We start from the raw sequence: 21,522 nt of genomic DNA on the forward strand, positions 1-21,522 counted from the left end.
GGAGTTCTGACCACAAACAGGGCACAAAGACACAAACTCAATTTACATGAATAATGATTGGAATGTGAGTCTTTACAGCTAATCAAGTCTTAAAGGTACAGACAATGTGAGTGGAGGGAGCATTAAGCACAGATTAAAGAGATGTGTATTGTATCCAGACAGGACAGCCAGTGAGATTTTGCACATCCAGGCAGGTTGTGGGGGTTACAGATGGTGTGACATGAACCCAATATCCCGGTTGAGGCCGTCCTCATGTGTGCGGAACCTGGCTATCAGTCTCTGCTCAGCAACTCTGCATTGTCGTGTGTTGTGAAGGCCGCCTTGGAGAACGCTTACCCGGAGCTCAGAGGCTGAATGCCCGTGACATGAGAACCTCGGGGGCCAGGTGGAACACTGATTTTTACATCCTACCTACTGCTAAGTTTTCAATTGAAACACAAGCTTGTGTAACAGTAGATATGTAGAACCTAATAATAGAAGGTCTCAACACTATCATTACAACCAGTAAATATGGGCTGCTTATCTTACAGAAGGCTTCTAATAGAAACTTGACTAATAACTAACCACAAAACAAAATGTTCCTTTACCCCATCATTTATATTTCGCAAATCCTGTTGAATAAATAGGAGTTAATTAGTGTCTGATCAACTGTTCCCATGCCCAGCCTTTTACATTGTGAAACGTTCAATTTTACACCCAGCCCAATTTTATACTCCATTACAGCCAACAAGTAATTGCACGCAACGAGTGAACTGTGCAATCTGCCTGATCCCATGGGTGTCCCACTGATTAAAATCGGGATGAAACAGGGACTATCCATAATAAACTAGCTAACTCTGTGAATAGGTAAAATGAAAGAAGAATAGTGGGAAGTACCCAAGGCCTATCTCCACGGCAACGTGAATTTCATGGGCCTTTTTTCTAGGTAGATTAGCTATCCTTGCGATCCCAACTTGCTTTATCTTGGAAGTAAAGTGAACAGTTGAAAGCATAACTGTTTACAACTCAACATTCTGAGTTCTTCTGGGCAAATCAATGGCAGATGCAGTATAATTTGGATAAATGTGAGGTTATTCACTTTGGAAGCAAAAACATGAACCCAGATTACTACCTGAATGGCTGCAAATTGGGAGTGGGGAGTGTGCAGTGGGACCTGGGTGTTCTTATGCACCAGTCACTGAAGGTAAACATGCAGGTGCAGCAGGTGGTAAAGAAGGCAAATGGTATATTGGCCTTTATTGCGAGAGGTTTCGAGTACAGGAGCAGGGATGTGTTGTTGCAATTATACAGGGCTTGGTGAGGCCACACCTAGAGCATTGTGTGCAGTTTTGGTCTCCTTTTCTGAGGAAGGATGTCCTTGCTCTCGAGGGAGTGCAGCGAAGGCTTACCAGGCTGATTCCGGGGATGGCGGGACTGACGTATGAGGAGAGATTGACTAGGTTAGGATTGTTTTCGCTAGAGATCAGATGAATGAGGGGGATCTCATAGAGACTTATAAAATTCTAACAAGACTGGACATGGTAGATGCAGGGAGGATGTTCTCAATGGTGGGTGAGTCCAGAACCAGGGATCACAGTTTGATGATTCATGGTAGACCATTTAGGACGGAGGTGAGAAGATATTTCTTCACCCAAAGAATGGTGAGCCTGTGGAATTCATAACCACAGGAAGTAGTTGATGCCAAAACATTGAATGTATTCAAGAAGTGGCTAGATAAAGCACTTGGGGCGAATGGGATCAAAGATTATGGGAAAAAGCAGGATTAGGCTATTGAGTTGGATGATCAGCCATGATCGTGATGAATGGCGGAGCAGGCACGAAGGGCTGAATGGCCTCCTCCTATCTTCAATGTTTCTATGTTTCTTTTGTGGGGCATTGGAGACTCGGACTAGAATTCTTGCAGAGACAGCAGGGCTCTGTCTTAGCCAAAATGGTGAAGGAGGCCTTATTCCAGAAATCCAAAGATGTGCAGGTTCGGTGGATTGACTATGCTAAATTGCCCCTTAGTGTGCAAAGATGTCTTGATGAGGTGGATTAGCCATGGTAAATGCATGAGGTTACGGTGATTGGGCAGGGAATGGGCTGAATGGCCTGTTTCTGCACTGTTGGGATTCTATGGTTCTATGGTTCTCTCCCCCAAGTCCAGACTCTGCACTCCTGAATTGGAAGTGAAAATTCAGCCCCCTTAATCTATCCACTGTTGGCAAACAGCTTGCTGCTACTGTCTCCAACTGTAAATACCTTGCATTTTCTTCCAGGTAAAACAATCTGGGCCCCCATTAATCTCTGATAGTCAAACTACCCAGGCTTGTTGTCAGAAGGGATCACATGACCCCATCATCTTACCTTATATTAAAGACACAGTCCAGAATCATAACAATCTTGCCAGTGTCATCATTGTAATATCTTGTTGTTTTATTAATTCTGGATGGGTTCCAGTGGGCTAATGAATGTGCCATTGTATTGCAGGCGCTATGACAACCATAGAATTGGGACTTTCGTGCTGTACAAAAGCCTTTTGCGAGAATTTGAAGTCCATGTGCGTCAGTGGGACTGTGGCAGTCGCCACTATGCCGTGTCGTGTAACTGTGGAGTGGTTGCCAGGGAGGGCGATGACATCATTGCGTTTGACATGTGCAATGGGCACTTTCAAGAGACCAGACCTCACCTGTCAGTCAAAAGCAGTGGATCAGAACCACATCATGTCAAAATAATGGACACACACCAGGGAAAGAAGATCACTGTGCGTATTTTATTTTTTAATCATTACTCAATTGTTCATCTTAAAATATTTTTGTTCTTATTGATCAGGTACAAGTAAAGTTACAATCTAGCTCATAACATTGAAGCAGCAATAATTTTTCCAATCAGGTATGTCACGACAAAAGACAATATCTCATAATACATACAGTAATTGGTTGCAACACTAATCATATATTGGGTTAAAACACTACAAACATGTTCGAATTTTCACCATTTAAACCAGATCTTTTATGTTGAATGACCCCTTTCACATGAATTAGTAACTGTTGATCCCCACCATCTAAGTTATCAATACTCTCTAATAACCATAATATGAAGGTTATGCAGGCGGAGTGTTTTAACAGTGTTTTTGCAAAGACTGTGAGATGGGTGTGCCTGTTTCTCATCGCAGAGTCTGTCTGTCCTACATATACTGTTTGAGAATGACACTCACATATCATTCTTCATTTCCAGAGGGACCTGGACTTTGTTTTCGATGTCAGAATAGAAAATGATGTTTTACAGATAGACATTTTTAGGAACGGTTGTAACAGTTTTATCACTTCTTTCCCCATTTCTGGGTACTCTGCAGAACACCCTAATACTCTGTGGTATTAGGGTGTTCAGGCTTGAAGGGGTTAATGTGTGAGCCTGGAGAAACAGTGCTGCCCACATGATGATGTAAGAGGCACGTGGCCAGGAGTCAAGATGGCGAATGCTCATGAGTGCATTTGACTGAGTAACACCTGGTGGTCTTGGACACCTGTATTTAGTTATGTTCATCCAGTAGTCCAGTTACTGTTCAGACATTCTTATATTTCCACAATCATTCCTTTGCTAGTCATAACCAACATACAAAACAGATGACCAAAACTGGGGAGTTATTCATTCCTGATGTGCAGCCAGTGAGCACAACAGAGTTAGAAACATAGAAAACTACAGCACAAAACAGGCCCTTCGGCCCCACAAGTTGTGCCGAACATATCCCTACCATTTAGGCCTACCTATAACCCTCCATCCTATTAAGTCCCATGTACTCATCCAGGAGTCTCTTAAAAGACCCTATTGAGTTTGCCTCCACCACCACTGACGGCAGCCGATTCCACTCACCCACCACCCTCTGAGTGAAAAACTTACCCCTGACATCTCCTCTGTACCTACCCCCCAGCACCTTAAACCTGTGTCCTCTCGTAGCAACCATTTCAGCCCTTGGAAATAGCCTCTGAGAGTCTACCCTATCCAGACCTCTCAACATCTTGTAAACCTCTATCAGGTCACCTCTCATCCTTCGTCTCTCCAAGGAGAAAAGACCGAGCTCCCTCAGCCTATCCTCACAAGGCATGCCACTCAATCCAGGCAACATCCTTGTAAATCTCCTCTGCACCCTTTCAATGGCTTCAACATCTTTCCTGTAATGAGGTGACCAGAACTGTGCGCAGTACTCCAAGTGGGGTCTAACCAGGGTCCTATAAAGCTGCAGCATTATCTCCCGACTCCTAAACTCAATCCCTCGATTAATGAAGGCTAGTACGCCATACGCCTTCTTGACCGCATCCTCCACCTGCGAGGCCGATTTAAGAGTCCTATGGACCCGGACCCTAAGGTCCTTCTGATCCTCTACACTGCTAAGAATGGTACCCTTCATATTATACTGCTGCTTCATCCCATTGGATCTGCCAAAATGGATCACTACACACTTATCCGGGTTGAAGTCCATCTGCCACTTCTCCGCCCAGTCTTGCATTCTATCTATGTCTCGCTGCAACTTCTGACATCCCTCCAAACTATCCACAACACCACCTACCTTGGTGTCGTCAGCAAACTTACCAACCCATCCCTCCACTTCCTCATCCAGGTCATTTATGAAAATGACAAACAGCAAGGGTCCCAGAACAGATCCCTGGGGCACTCCACTGGTCACTGACCTCCATGCAGAGAAAGACCCCTCCACAGCCACTCTCTGCCTTCTGCAGGCAAGCCAGTTCTGGATCCACAAGGCAACAGCCCCTTGGATCCCATGCCCTCTCACTTTCTCAAGAAGTCTTGCATGGGGGACCTTATCGAACGCCTTGCTGAAGTCCATATAGACCACATCCACCGCTCTTCCTTCGTCAATGTGTTTGGTCACATTTTCAAAGAACTCAACCAGGCTCGTAAGGCACGACCTGCCCTTGACAAAGCCGTGCTGACTACTTTTGATCATACTAAACTTCTCTAGATGATCATAAATCCTGTCTCTCAGGATCCTCTCCATCAACTTACCAACCACTGAGGTTAGACTCACCGGTCGGTAATTTCCCGGGCTGTCCCTGTTCCCTTTCTTGAATATAGGGACCACATCTGCAATCCTCCAATCCTCCGGAACCTCTCCCGTCTCCATCGACGATGCAAAGATCATCGCCAAAGGCTCCGCAATCTCCTCCCTCGCCTCCCACAGTAACCTGGGGTACATCCCATCCGGTCCCGGCGACTTACCAACCTTGATGCCATTCAATAGTTCCAACACATCCTCTTTCTTTATGTCCACATGCTCGATCCTTTCTGTCCACCGCAAACCAGCAGTACAACCACCCAGGGTCCTATGGACCCAGACCCCAAGGTCCTTCTGATCCTCCACAGTACTAAGAGTCTTTCCCTTTATATTGTACTCCTTCATCCCATTTGACCTGCCAAAATGGACCATTACACTTTTATCTGGGTTGAAGTCGATCTGCCACTTGTCCGCCCAGTCATGCATCCTATCTATGTCCCTCTGTAACTTCTGACATCCCTCCAGACTATCCACAACCCCACCAACCTTCGTGTCGTCGGCAAACTTACCAATCCATCCCTCCACTTCCTCATCCAGGTCATTTATGAAAATGACAAACGGCACCTGTAGTATCCAGTCCTGTCCCTGAGACATCCAAGTCTCCGTAATGGCCACCACATCACACTTCCAGGCATCGATCCACGCTCTGAGCTCATCCCCTTTATTCACTATACTCCTGGCATTAAAGTAAACACATCTCAATCCTTTGGTCTGAGCTCTCCCCTTCTCTATCCCTCGTCCATCCTCCCTCTTGCACTGTCTATAACCCTTCTCTGTTTGCGAGCTAACTTCCTCGCTCCCAGTCACCTCGTCTTGATCCCCTCCCCCCAACCAATCTAGTTTAAACTCTCCCCAGTAGCCTTAGACAACCTTCCTGTCAGGATATTGGTCCCCCTGGGATTCAAGTGCCACCCGTTTTTTGTGTACAGGTCACACCTGCCCCTAAAGAGGTCCCAATGGTCCAGGAACCTGAATCCCTGCCCCCTGCACCAGTCCCTCAGCCACACATTCATTCTCCACCTCACTCCATTCCTGCCCTTACCCTCCCGTGGCACAGGCAGCAATCCTGAGATTACTACCTTTGCTTTCCTCCTTCTCAACTGTCTCCCTAATTCTCTATACTTTCTTTTCATGACCCCTTCCCCCTTCCTTCCCACATCAGCGGTACCAATATGTACCGCTACCTCTGGCTCCTCTCCCTCCCCACTCAGGATTTCTGGGAGTCGACCAGCGACATCCTGTATCCCGGCCCCAGGGAGGCAGACCACCATCCGAGACTCCCGCCTGCCTCCGCAAAAACGCCTGTCCGACCCCCTTACTGTCGAGTCCCCGATTAACACTGCCTTCCTCCTCTTTTCCTTAGCCCTTTGAGTTACAGGACCGGACTCCACTCCGGAGACACGGCTACTGCTGCTTCCCCCAGGCGGGCTGTTCCCCCCCCCAGCAGTACTCAGGCAGGAGTACTTGTTGTGTCGGGGCACATCCACCGGGGTGCTCTCCATCAGCCGAGCTTTACCCTTCCTGGCCGTCACCCACTTGGCCTCCACCCGTGGCCCTGGTGTGACCACCTGATGATAGCTCTTGTCTATCACCTCCTCATTCTCCCTTAACAGCCTAAGATCCTCGAGCTGCAGTTCCAGCTCATTAACACGGCCCCTCAGGAACCGCAGCTCGACACACCCCTCACAGATGTGGATGTCCGGGAGGCCAGGTGCCTCCAGGACCTCCCACATCCTACACTGGGAACAACACACTGGCTTCACACTCATATTTGCCCCTTTATACCAAGGTACACAGAGAAAAGAAAATAAGAATGCAAAAACTCACCCCTGCTCGCCCTGTCCCCCGAAGCCCTGTGAGCCAAAGCCCTTATAGCTCACACTCTGCTCCCTGCTCACTCCGCTGCCCGCTCCCGACGCTGCCCGCTGTATACTGCAGCCTACCTTTTATACTTCGCGCGCTCAAAAAAACCCTTGCCAGACTCCCTACCAGCCCACTTCCGGTTAAAATTAAGAAAAATACTACTACGAAAATAAAGGCAAAAAAAACACACTAACTGACTAAATAAATAAATAAATCTCTCACCAGCACTCCTGCCACAAATCACTCTCTCTCTGCTTGCCCCAGTGAGTGGAACAATGAGTTCCACCAGCTTCTCTTCTGGTTTTCCACTTAGGCAACAAAATGGGCGGCATGATGGAACAGTGGTTAGCTCTGCCATTTCCACCTCAGAGCACCAGGGACCTGGGGTTCAATTCCGGCCTTGGTGACTGTGTGGAGTCTGCCCATTCTCCCCGTATCTGCATGGGTTTCTTCTGGGTGCTCCGGTTTCCTCCCACAGTCCAAAGATGTGCAGGTTAGGTGGATTGACGAGAGTAAAATTGCCGCTTCGTGTCCTAATTTATGTAGGTTAGATGGATTAGCCATGGTAGACCTGTGGAGTCATGGGGAAAGGGCCTGGGTAAGATATTCTGTCAGAGAGTTGGTTCAGACTCGATGGGCCAAATGGCCTCCTTCTGCAGTGTGGGGATTCTGTGAAATGCTGAGCGAATGTTCAAAATGGATCACACATCCAATTGTACGCATCAGTTTACATTTCCAAAGTAAACACTTGGGAACTCTGCCAGTGTTATAGATTGAGCAATGTTCATTTTTTCCACACACACACAACTGCTGTTGTGCTTGCATCCAGAAGCTCTGTCAGTCCTGAGAACATAGCTGAAATTCTGTTGCTCAGTCTAGCTCTCCCAATCTGAGCTTTCTCCCCAGATGTTGCAATCTTGTAACTCACTTCGCATATGACAGCTATAATGAGGAAACTGCAATAGTGCTTCACCCCACAACCCCACCAACATTTTGCTGGTCTCTGCGTTGTTTTGCAGACCCTCTGGAGAGTGTCCACAGACCTTAGTTTGAGAACCACTGACTTATGGCGCTGCCACCGTGAAACAGATTAAATCTTCACAAATTGATGGAAAAAAATATCTTAATGCTTATCAGCATTTTATGTTGCCTTACGGTGAACATGAGCCATGATACTTTGAACTACTGTTGGCGGCTAGTAAGAATTTGCTGGTTATTGATATGTTTTCTTATCTTTGGCCTTTTTTGCCCTGTTCTGTGTTTTTTCAATAAATTCTGGCTTATAATACAATAAATAAAGTGGTGGCACTTGGGCTGTTTCATTGCCATTTAGAATATAGAAATGGCCTTCACAGCACGGTGGATGCACCTACACCACAAATACTGCAGTGGTTTAAGAAGGCAGCTCAGTGCCACCTGCTCAAGGGCAACTAGGGATGGGCAATAAATGCTGGTCAGCCAGCGACACTCACATCCCAAGAATTAATACAAAAAAAGTCAAGCAGTAATAATGCTATAATGATAGCCATTTTCATTATGTCAACAAATATCTACTGAAACTGCGAGAACTACTCTCACAAACATAGGCGGGCAGATTTTTTTTCAAGTTTTAAAGGATGGGGATCTAAATACCTTGTCAGCTTGACAGTTCTACGTACTTTATCTATCCATTGTAAGCAGTTGCACATCCACCATAAAGTTGTGGCAAATACAATTCATGCCTGTTTGTTTCATGCCCACCTTCCTTCCCTACTGGCAAAAATGGGATTTATTTTTAATTCATTCGTGGGATGTGCACGTTGCTGGCTGACCAGCATTTATTGCCCATCCCTAGTGGCCCTTGTTCAGAGGCAGTTGAGAGTCAGCCACAATGCTGTGGCACTGGAGTCACATGGAGGCCAGACTAGGTAAGGACGGCAGATTTCCTTCCCTAAAGGACATTAGTGATCCAGATGGGTTTTTCCGACAATCGACAATGATTTCATAGTCATCAGTAGATTCTTAATTCCAGATCATTTTTATTGAATTCAAATTCCACCATCTGCCATGGTGGGATTCGAACCTGGGTCCCCAGAACATTTGCCTAGTTCTGGATTAATAGTCAAGCGATAATACCACTAGGCCATTGCCTCTCCATCAGCTGGATAGTCTTTGGGACTTCCAGATCTGGGTTCTGTTCACCATTTTTAAAGGTCCCTGGAACTTCCATGATCCTGTGAAGACCCCACCTAATAACCCCAGATTCAGGCTGCATTTACACCGTAACTCCGTGTTGGTGCGAAGCCACTGCATTGACACAACCATCAAGAAGATGTAGCTATGGCAAATCTTCGTCATATGTACAATGTTAGTCTTATGTACAAAGCAGTTGATAAAGCACAATGCGTTGCAATAGTTCTCAAGTGTGGAGCTGTAAAACCTGTCTGCTATACCAAGAATTGTGTTACATCAGAGATCCTTATGCAGTGAACCTTAAAGACAACGCATGGTGCCCCACTCACTCCCAAAGCCCCTTTTTGTCCCTATACTGAATTACTACAACTCATGCCAATCTAGGGCCTCCCCATGCACCATCATTTGCCCATGTACTCTCCATGCCAACTCATCCAGTATCCACCATGGGCAGACCTCAGGAGCCATGCTGTGATGAAATAAAGTTCCAAATATCTATTAGTGAAATTTAAACTTGACCAAATCTTTTAAACATTTTCCAAAGTTTAGCATAGCATTACCTGGTGTTTGGCGATTTGAGGAATATTAGTTTATTGGAATAGGTCGTGTTTTTTATATGATAAAGCTTTAACAGTAAAACTACCTTAACAAGTATTTAAAGCAGATATATCTTGTAAATGTATCAGGCACTCATGGGTATTTTTCAGGTGGTTTGATAGCTTACTGTTAGTCATATACTACTCTAACAGTCCACAATACACACACCAGAATAAATTACACTCTGCTCCGACCAGAACTAGTTGTGCCATTCTAATATTTCATGACTCTTGATTCAAGTGATTAGAGATAATGGAGGAAGAAAGCAGTACTTTTATTGGCATATGCAAAATTCAGGTCAACTCTATAATCATCTTTGACCAAAAAGTGATGTCAGCAGATACATTTCCAATTTGATTATTTGTTATAATTAAACTAGGTACTGCAACATATTCCAATTTTCCAACTTACAAAGAACGAGACTTTTCTTTGTCGTTTTGAACAGTAACTTATAACTAGTAATCCAGCATACTTAAAGTGGCAAATGACATTTTGTTACAGCTGTTGGCTTTTCTGGTATCTATTTCCATAGATCATGTTCCCTTCAGGGGCATTTGTCCGTGCAGATGTAAGTGACTGGGGAATGAGTATTACAGTACGGGCGCCCAGCATTGATTTCAACAACACGAGAGGTCTTTGTGGGATCTTTGACCGCAAGAGTAATAATGACTTCCACAGTGCCGATGGAAATCCAATGGCGGCTGCACGTTGGAATAACGACCCCAACAGTTTCATCGAGGAATGGAGGTATGTGTTGGACCAAAACAGAAATTTTTGGTTTAACAAACAAGACGCAATGCCAGTTGAAAATGAAGCTTTATGTAGTATAAAGTGCTGGATCACATTTGCTTCAACTAATCACTGCTGGAAATACATCACCTCTAACCATTAAATAAGAAGAATGTTGAGGTTAAAAGGCACCTGTCCCAGATATATGCTTCATATTGGAATGTTTCACTTAAACACTAACCCTTATTTAATAGTTTTACATTTTATTAATAAGAACTTAAAAGCTTAAGAAGTCGGAGCAAGGGTAAGCCATTCAGCCTAAAGCCTGCACTGCCTTTCAGTATAATCATGGCTGATCTTCTACCTCAACCCCACCTTCCCATATTGTTCCCATATCTCTCAATCCCCGATTATCCAACAATCCACCAAGTTCTTCTTGAATCTGCTCATCAACTGAGCAAGCACGGCTCATTTGGTTAGAAAATTCCAAAGGTTCACAACCCTCTAAGTGAAAACATTTCATCTCATCTCTCCCGAAATAGCCAACAGCTTATTCCAAGATTGAGACCTTAGCTTTAGACTCCTCAGACAGGGGAAATATCTTCCCAGGATTTACCCTGTCAAGCCTTTTAGAGAATTTCAAGTTTCAATATGGTCACTTCTCATTCTTCCAAACTCTAGGATATACTAGTCCAGTCTGCTCAATGGGTGGAATTTTATGGCCCCTCCAGCCAGCAGGATTTTCCATTCCCGCCGAAGGTAATGGAGGTTTGAATGGCTCGCTGTATTTTATGGCCCCGCCCCCATTTCAACAGCACTGTAAAGTTCTGCCCAGTGGGCCCTCATGGAACAGTTATCTCATCCCAGCAATCAGTCTAATGAAGCTTCATTACAGTCAATCCAAGACAAGTATACCGTTCCTTAGGTAAAGAGACCAATACTTTACAGCGTACCTGAGGTGTGGTCTCACCAAAGCCTGATATGATTGCAGTGAAACTTTGTCACTTTTCTCTTTGTCCCTTTATAACTAAGGCTATCATATCATTTGCTTCACTAATTGCTCATTGTACCTACAAGTTAACTTTCTGTAAACATGTACAATGACAACTCTGAATACCAACATCTCCAGTCTCTCACCATTTTCTTGGACTTTCACCAAGCTTGGGACCATTTTGCATGGTGAGCTATCTCTGATAGACCTTATTCCACATCCACACAGTGTCAAATCAACCTGAACTTGGCAAGAAACTAAACGTAAGAAATTAATTTGCAATGAATGAAAGATATTTTGAGTTCCAACCTTTTGTATGTGCATGACACTTGTTAGAAAAATGATTTCACAGACTATAAATTACTTATAATATGGCCAATATCAGTCACCATAATAATCATGAAATATATTGGTGAACATTGCTACTTATTTTAGGATTAATGTTCACATTAATGTACAAATACTAAAAGGAATATAAACACTTGTTTACCCAATAATTTATGTCCATTGAATTTACAATTCAGATAGTTGCACAGTTCAGATTCACAATGAGTTAAACAGATTGTTCTAGCAGTATAATGTTGTTAGTGACTAATTCTGCTGCACACATATCAATTATTTATGAAGAATAAAGAGCCTGTTAAAATCATAGAATTCCTACAGTATGGAAGGAAGTAATTCAGCCCATCGAGCCTGCACCAACAACAATCCCACCCAGGCTCTATCCCCATAACCCCACACGTGGGAAGCATGGTGGCACAGTGGTTAGCACTGCTGCCTCACAGAGCCAGGGACCCGGGTTCGATTCCTGGCTTGGATCACTGTTTGTGTGGAGTCTGCACGTTCTCCCCGTGTCTGCATGGGTTTCCTCCGGGTGCTCCGTTTCCTTCCACAGTCTGAAAGACTTGCTGGTTAGGTGCATTGACCCAAACAGGCGCCTTAGTGTGGCGACTCGGGGAATTTCACGGTAACTTCATTGCAGTGTTAATGTAAACCTTACTTGTGACTAATAAATAAACTTTAAACCTTTCATTTATTCTGGTAATGCCCCTGACAATAAGGGGCAATTTAGCATTACCAATGTCCCTAACCTGCGCATCTTTGGACTGTGGAAGCAAACCAGAGCACCTGGAGGAAACCCACACAGGCATGGGGAGAATGTGCAAACTCTACATAGACAGTCATTTGAGGCTGGAATTGAATCCGGGCCCCTGGCGCTGTGAGGCTAACCACTGTGCCACCTTGCCACCCTGCTGTGCCACAGTGCTGTTGTACTGTTTGGAGATAGATAACATTGCTAGTGCTTTTGCTTCACATCCTGTTGTGTGAAATGAAATGCTGAGATGGTTTTAGTGCATGCGGTGTCCTTTTGTATGACTTTATGGTTATACGAATATCAGTCACCTATATTTACTGATGCAGGAGGTTACTGTGTTATTGAACAGTTCTTGCTGATACTCCAACTGGGCATAAAATGTTGTTAGTAGCTTTCTACTCCTAGTAAGTTAGAGTTTGATCTAAAATAATAATCTAAAGTCATCATAATACTAGAATACATATTCTCAAAGTAAACTTTTATATGTGGATCAGAATGGTGGTTTGAAAAGAATATTTATTATTTAGCTTACTTGGTGTGCTTTTTTTAGAATACATCCAGGGGAAAGTTTGTTTGACAGGACTCCACTGCCCTCTGTGAGGGAGAAAAGAAGAAATTATTGCAATTGTCAGAAGGAATATACAATGTCTCTCCATTCATTTAACAAGCTGACCACTGGATCTGGTCATTTTCATCAAACATCTCGTTGCCAGGACTATGCCAATGTGGATTTTACTTCATTGATTCCTTTTTTGGATATTACTGCAGAATACATAAGCAATCCCGAACTGTCAATGTTCAAGAAGCGTGATATGACCCAGCCTTCCGACAAGGCAGAGGGGCATGCACATTTGCGAAAATATGTTCAAACACAAGGCCAACTGTTTACTCCTGCTGATCAGTCACTGGGATATTCCAGATGGCCAGACACAGTTGATTTTATTGAACCAAAGGTTACATTGCGCAGAGGAAAAAGGCAGGGTTATTACGAATACCTACCAATATTCACATTCCAGAGCCTGAGTCAAACGGATCTGGAAAGCTTCACCTACTTTTTCCCAGAAGACCATTTATCTGGGAACCGGCCTGATGTGCAACCAACATGGCCAACTCCAAGTGGATTGACGTCAGCCAAGGCCCTTGAGGTTTGCCAACAAGCCATCAGAAACTCTACCATTGGCGTAGTGTGTCACGATCTTCTTGGAAGAAGGCTCACTGAGGCCGTGGATCTATGCATTTCAGATTTGAAACTGAAGGATGATCTTGCTTGGGAGGAAGGGATGCTGGCATTTCTTTACAATGAATGCGAAAGCAAACTTTTGGAAAATAGGGTGAAATGGTCCCCGGGAACAGCTGGTCCACATGTTGATGAGATTGTTACAGCTCTCCGATGTCCTAATCTGTGCAGTGGGAATGGTCAGTGTACAGCGTGGGGCTGCCAGTGCTTTGCGGCATACAGCTCCTATGACTGCAGCATTTCTAATGGTAAGCATAAAAATATTTTAACTGTGGTAACTTCTTGAACAGAATAATGGTCTTCAATGTGCAAACATTAAAGATTTTTTAAAGTTTAACAAAACCAAACTCTTCTTTAAACAGACCAGCTCTTTCAATTGCTTGTTATACTGGAACAATCAATTGTTCGGTGATAATGCTTTGCAAGTCATGCTGCTGTAGACAAATCAAATAGATCTGATTCATAAACCAGTCTACCAGCACTACAAGAGCCAAATCTAGGCTGCTGAAAATCGCAAGTGTCATCTTTAAATCTGGAAATGTAAACCCTCAGTCTGCTTCTATTATGTATTTAGCCATTTGAATAAATACCAAGATTAGCTTGTTCCTTAATTCTGTTGCATGTCACTAGTTCAGATCAGGCTGGAATTCTGGCTCAGATTTTATCTTCTCCTTACTTCCTACTATTACACACAGTGTGCAGATTTGTTTTCAATTGGATCAATGTAGGGAAATAACTGAACTTCTATCTCTCTCACATCTTATGATTCACCCGTTTGGATTAATCTGCAGTTTGGATAGTCAAATATAAACACTGCATAGCCAGAATAACCTAAGCTTTGGTTTCAAAAGTTAATTGGTGAAAAAAAAAATTGAATGTTTGGTTAAAAATCTGGCACTCAACCGGCCAAATTGCATCAAAGCTAAACGAAACTCTTTTGTCTCCTCGGTGTTTAACTGGAGGAAATTGCGTCTCATCAAAGACCGGATATCGGACAGCAGTGTTGATCAAGGGGAGGGTAGGGAGTGACCCCACAGCACTTCACAAAGTCTTAAATCAAAGAAAGAACAAATTTCACATATGATACATCCTGCCAAGCAAGTTAGAATTTTAATTATTCTGCAAGATGTAATGGATCCTATTGTACAATTTTGTACTAAGGATATTTTGTGGCACCTCTCAGAACTGTAACATGTTTGTGTAGTATCATCTTCATAAATCTGCGCACCCATTATATATTTCTCTAGCAGTTTTATACTCAAGATCTAGCCTTGGCTTTAGATGATTTCAGTTTCACACTGATATTTGTTGAAGCTGTAATCTCTTACATGAAGAATTGTAGACTGACCCTCATGGAAGCAATAGCTGTGCTTGCACATAGGTAAAACCTTTGCTCTCTGCTGGATAGAACAGATGTTGTCTTTTCAGAAATTTGTACTTTACCTGAGATTATTTGATACTTGGGCAGCAGTTCCTGTTGAGAATTTCTAATGCATTCAGCTTCACATAGCTATTTGTGACTCTTCCAAGGCGGGCAGCTGGTGTTGGTTAAATGTCTTTTAAGAAATGTTAATGCAAAGTTCAATTGCGTCAGAACCTTGGCTCCAGCCCAACAAGCTGCAAATTGATTCTCTCTCAGTAACATGCATTTGGGAAAACATGCCGTACATTTTTGCACTTTCACTCAATTTTTGTTTGAACTGTTCTGGCCAGAGATCAGAGACAGGGCAGGTGGGGATTTAAGTAGTGGCATTGGGTTAGGTGCGGCACAGCAGTTGCGTGGGTGAATGGAACCTTAGAATGAGACGGAGGCTGAACCTAAAGGTTGGATAGAGGCAAATCAACTGTGTGTGTTTATACTGTATATTTCACCTCACAAATCATCCTAAAGCACCAAGCAGGGGAGCATTTGAGGCAAGAAGCTAAAATAACACCTGTAGAGAAGAGTCTTCAGCTGGCTTTTGCAACTGTGGTGAAGATCAGGAGGCAGATAGGATCCTGCAATAAAGGAGTGTGGTGAGTGGTTCCAATTTTCAAATCCGAGCCTTTAGTAACTTGCAAGCCAGCTAAATGTTATTTTGTTGAGATGTCAACCTCTTTCTCCTCCCAGTGATGATGTTCCAGCAGGGTGACATTTTCACCCAGCATTCCAATGGCATCTCCATCCCAACCAGAGTTTATCTGATTTGCATGACAGGCTTCCTGTGGGCTTCCTGCTATCCAGGGCCAACCTGTCACTGCCCAACCACTTCTGCAGCATTAGATGATGAGGCTGGCAGTTAAATGGGCAAAAACATCCCAAAGCTCAGTTGCCATCTTGTCACCCTCATGAGGCTTACAAAACAAGGACGTTGTCATTGAATTAAATGTGTAAAATAAAATGTGTAAAAATTCATACATGCTCAATATATTTAAGTAGAGAAGCTTGTTTACTGTTGCACATGATTCAACAAAAACTGTTAAATGTTGAAGCAAAAAGGCAATTTGCTGTGTAAGGTCATGTGATTTGACAGAACAGTTGTGTTTTATTTGGAGTACCACATGCCTAATCCTCTGTGCTCATCTGTTACTCCAGGCAAGTATCTTTGGAGTAAAGTTATCCAAAGGTATATGTGGATATCCTATATATAGCAAGCCCCTGTTAATAAAGAGTTTCAATAAAATACAGTTATTTGGAGTATATGTCGAGAGAAATCAACTAACTGTGAACTATATTAAATGCATTATGTGCAAATGAAGTGCATGTAATTCCTACAGGCAATCTGTTTTTTGTGATGTTAATTGAGGGAATGATATTGACCAGGATACTGAGGATAACTCTCCTGCACTTCTTCAAAATAATCTTCTCGCAATTTCCCTTTGACTAACTGGCCTGTAGATTCCTTCTTTCTGTCCCCCTCCCTATTTGAATAAAGGGGTTATATTTGCTACTTACCAATCGAATGGAATCTTCCCCACATCTCGGGCAATTTTGGAAGATTAAAACTAATGCATCCATTTTTATCTTTAGCCACTTCTTTCAAGACTCTAGGATGAAGTCCATCCGGACCCAGGGATTTGTCAGCCAATGTTGGTCAACACCACTTCCCAGTTTATTATAATTTTTCTGAGTTCCTCACTCCTGTCTTTTAATGATGTTCACCATAGCAACAGGAGTAGACCATTCAACCCCTCAAACCTGATCCAGCATTCAGTGAGATCATGGTTGATTAGCATCTGAACTCCATCCATCCATCTTGGCCCCGTATCCCTGTCTAACGTTGATGTGGAGATGCCGGCGTTGGACTGGGGTGGGCACAGTAAGAAGTCTCACAACACCATGTTAAAGTCCAACAGGTTTATTTGGAATCACGAGCTTTCAGAGCACTGCTCCTTCATCAGGTGAGTGATCGGGTCACTTGATGAAGGAGCAGTGCTCCGAAAGCTCATGATTCCAAATAAACCTGTTGGACTTTAACCTGGTGTTGTGAGATTTCTTAGTGAATAACTTTGGCTGCTAAAAAAATCAACTGATCACAAATTAAAAATGATGATCTCAGCTAGCATCTGCTGCTTCTTGTAGGCCAGATAAACGACACATAGTGAATTGTTGATGATTGATCAAACAGCTCATTAATAGAACCTGTCACGTAGCTCCAATTCCTCACAATCAGCTTTAATGGATGTTTTTGCACGTTAGACTCTCTACAGGCTACCTAAAAACACTCCCTTCTTGCCGTGGCTTTGCTGAATTGCTCCACCCTTAGAAAAGTGAGATATGCTGTTGTGGGGAGAGTATGTGCACTTCATATTGAGCAGTTCAAATTCTCACCAACATGGATTCAAAGTAATTTAGCTTGGAGATGCTTAAAGCATGGTGATAAATTTCCATGCGTGTAAGGCATCCACTGTAGAATGAGATACTGTGATGCAGAGTATTTTATAATAAACTAATCCATCATACCACCAGCAGGACTTAAATGCTAATAAAACCTTCTCAAAGCACACATCTTTAATTTGCCGTTGTAAGTAATATGGCAATTTGTAGACAATCCTCATTTCTGAAACGAATCATAAGCAAATATGCTGAATGGTCCATTAGTAACTTACTCATCGGAACTATTTTAAATTGTGAGAATTGCGTACGTGGTTTGCCAAGAAAAATTAGGAGCTAAATTGGATAGCCTTGGAAACGGGTGCTTGGGTCGCAATGCAGAATTAACCTGTGCCCATTCAGTGTAATTAATGAGGCACGTCAACTTGAAGTTGCCAGCTCAGCATCCAGCCAACTTCAGCTTCACTGTTGATTTGGGTAGAGACCTCAGCAGTGTTAAAATTAGCCAGTATTGCTTCAAGCTACTTCTTAAAGAAGGGGTGCTTTGAGGCTGGCGCAGGTGCTTGGGGTGGCATGGTAGCACAATAGTTAGCGCTGCTGCTCCACAGCGCTCGGGACCCAGGTTCGATTCCCGGCTGGGTCACTGTCTGTGTGGAGTTTGCACATTCTCCCCGTGTCTGCGTGGGTTTCCTCCGGGTGCTCCGGTTTCCTCCCACATTCTGAAAGACGTGCTGGTTAGGTGCATTGACCCGAACATTTGCCGGACTTTGGAGACTAGGGGAATTTCGCAGTAACTTCATTGCAGTAAGCCTTACTTGTGACTAATAAATAAACTTAAACTTTGCAGTCAGGCAGGTACTGAATCTGACCAATGGAAACATTGAATAAAGGGTTTGCTTGTCATACTTCCTGCATGGCCAGCCCTCTGCCCATCTCTGGATTAATACCAGCGGCGATGGGATGAGGCCATCAAGTGAGCATTAATTGGCCATTTAAGGGTCCCTGTTGGCGATGGGGCAGGGTGGGTTTTTTATTATTCATTCATGGGACATGGGCATCGCTGGCCAGCATTTATTGCCCATCCCCAGTTGCCCTTTTTCCAAGGGTAGTTAAGAGTCAACCACATTGCTGTGGCTCTGGAGTTACATTTAGGCCAGACTAGGTAAGGACAGCAGATTTCCTTCCCTAAAAGACATTGGTGAACCAGATGGGTTTTTCTGACAATTTACAGTGGTTTCATAGTCATCAGGAGATCCTTAATTCCAGATATTTTTTATTCAATTCTGCAGTGGTGGGATTTGAACCTGGGTCCTCAGAACATGAGCTGAGCTTCTGGATTAATAGTCTGGCGATAATACCACTAGGCCATTGTCCCCCCATGGCTGTCACCATCCTGCCTAATTAAATGCTCTTGTGCCACCAATTGCACCATGGAGGAGGGCAGAAGATCCTGGTCACCAGCTCAGAAAAGGACACACTCTGTAATTTAGAGGTTAGCCCTATTGCCTGGTAACTACCCTTTGCTTTGCTACGGTGACTCAAATGACTGACTGAGAATGAAAATATCATGGCTGCTGCCAAGATACTGGGCATCAACCTGCATGACTCTCCACCTGCAGTCACACACCAGCTGGACTTTAAGGGAACGGAATCCCTTTTGCTTCTGGTATAGAACGGAGTTCGCAAGCAGTGAAGAGCTGTGTGTGCAGTCGACGGCACTTTGCACCATGTGGAAGATATCAGTCCCGGCAAAGCCTCATGCTCGCTCCATCTGTTTGTCTCTGGCAAGAGAGAATGGAATGTAATTAGCTCTCGCAGAGAGTCCCAGTGAACACACAACAGCTGGTGGTAAGCTGTGACATGTTGCGAATATCTCCAACTCAATTCTCAAAAAGAAGTCGGATGCAAAAAGGTTCACCTCCATGGTCACCTTCACAATGATTAGCAATGCTGCCCTTGCTTTGCTCTGTGGTTACAATCGTGGCTGCAGCAAGTGGCAGATTTCAGTGAGGACATCTTTGCTGAAACGTGGATGTTGCACATGTTGTACATGGCTGAAGTTCAGGCTGAGCACCCTTGTTGGATATGGCCTTCAGCCCTTCTCTCTCTTCTTCTCTCCCCTCTTCCAGCAGCTTGTCCTGCTCTACATCACCTATCTTCATTCTCCACATCATGCTGTATTCCAAGACAAATGGCTGCTGGTGAACCTATGTCTGGGGATAACTGGTTCGTGAAGAATCTTTATAGTCAGCAACAACCCCTGACATCCTTTTTCCCTGATGACTTTTGCAACTTGAAACAGCTAAAGGAAGTATGATATATTTGTAGAATTATTGTACCAGGCAGAATAAATCACTTAGCTCGACAATCCCTTGAAGCACTACTGCTGAGGTGTTCCTTCAGCTGTACAAAGGTAAGAAAGGGCATTTGGTGGAGTACTGAGCCCCAAAATATCACTATCGGTGTCACATTGACCATCTCTGCTCTGCTTCTTTCTGACAGTCATATACTGTGTGGGCGCTAATGCCCTCACCAACATGGCATTTGGAGCGACCAGTTCAGTGTCCTGAGGGTTCGGCATCCAAATAATGAGTGCAGCCGATCAAAATTTGGTGCATGTTCTGTTTAGACCAAGATCAGCGCACTGTGAAATTAACGAAAAATAAGATTGGGCAAGGTATAAAGTGGATGGTCTATCTCATTCCATCAAATTCCCACTGAGCTAGTTAGATCATATATATATGTAAGAACATATGAATTAAGAAAGGGAGTAGGCCATTTAGCCCCTCGAGCCTGCCCCACCATATAATAAGATCAGAGCTGATCTCATGACAGCACGGTGGCACAGTGGTTAGCACTGCTGCCTCACAGCACCAGGGATCGGGTTTGATTCCCACCTTGGGTCACTGTCCATGTGGAGTTTGTACATTCTCCCCGTGTCAGTGTGGATTTCCTCCGGGTGCTCTGGTTTCCTCCCACAGTCCAAAGATGTGCAGGTTAGGTGGATTGGCCGTGCTAAATTGCCCATTAGTGTCAGGGGGATATCTAGGGTAAATGCATGGGGTAATGGGGATAGGGCCTGGATGGTCAGTGCAGACTCGATGGGCGGAATGGCCACCTTTTGCACTGTAGGATTCTATGATTCTCATTGTGGCCTCAACTCTGCTTTCCTCTCTACCCCTTATATCCTTTGACTCCCTTATCAGTCAAGAACCCATCTATCTCAACCTTAAAAATATTCAATGAGCCAACCACCACTAACTGGGGAAGAGAATTCCATTAACTAACAGCCCTCTGAGAGAAAAATTTTCTTCTCACTTATATGTTGTGGGAGATGCTTCAATTTTTATCAGTGCCCCTAGTTCTAGTCTCATAACAGGAAACATTCTCCTCACATCCACCCTGTCAATTCCCCTCAGAATTCTATATGTACTTTCAGTAAGATCATCTCTCAGTCTTTTAAACTCCCGCTCACCTCTTGATTTACAAGTATTTCAGGCAGATTATTTGTGTTTTCCACAGTGAAGACAGACACACACTAACCACTTAACACTCTGCCATTTCCTCATTTCCTTTTATTAATTCCCCAGGCTCAGTCTTTAGAGGGCCCACTAGAAGATACCCTTTTCCTTGTTAAATATTTGTGGAAACGCTTACTATCTGATTTGATGGCTGGAATTTTCCAGCCGTTGATGCCCCGCTGCCACAGCAAGCGAGAATGGAGAATTTGGCGCTCAGCCAAATCTCCGTTCACTGCAGGGGTATGCTGGCCCAGTGGTTAGCACTGCTGCTTCACAGCTCCACGGACCTGGGTTTCATTCCAGCCTCAGGTGACTGTATGAAGTTTGCACGTTCTCTCTGTGTCTGTGTGGGTTTCTTCCGGATACTGTGATTTGCTCCCACAGTCTAAAGATGTACATGTTAAGTTGATTGGCCATGCTAAATTACCCCTTAATGTCAGGGGGATTAG

At 44.0% G+C, this 21,522-nt stretch overlaps 1 protein-coding gene across 1 annotated transcript in view; it reads left to right on the plus strand.

Moving 5' to 3' along the window:
- LOC144503550 (von Willebrand factor D and EGF domain-containing protein) overlaps positions 1-21,522 on the plus strand; it is a 269,846-nt gene that overhangs the window by 127,905 nt on the left and 120,419 nt on the right. The window contains exons 10-12 of the mRNA XM_078228019.1: positions 2,470-2,743; positions 10,218-10,432; positions 13,052-13,986. Of these exons, the coding sequence (XP_078084145.1) occupies positions 2,470-2,743; positions 10,218-10,432; positions 13,052-13,986 (1,424 nt within the window). The remainder of the gene's footprint in view (positions 1-2,469; positions 2,744-10,217; positions 10,433-13,051; positions 13,987-21,522) is intronic.

The sequence above is a fragment of the Mustelus asterias genome, chromosome 14, assembly GCF_964213995.1.
Source record: "Mustelus asterias chromosome 14, sMusAst1.hap1.1, whole genome shotgun sequence".
Classification (NCBI taxonomy): domain Eukaryota; kingdom Metazoa; phylum Chordata; class Chondrichthyes; order Carcharhiniformes; family Triakidae; genus Mustelus; species Mustelus asterias.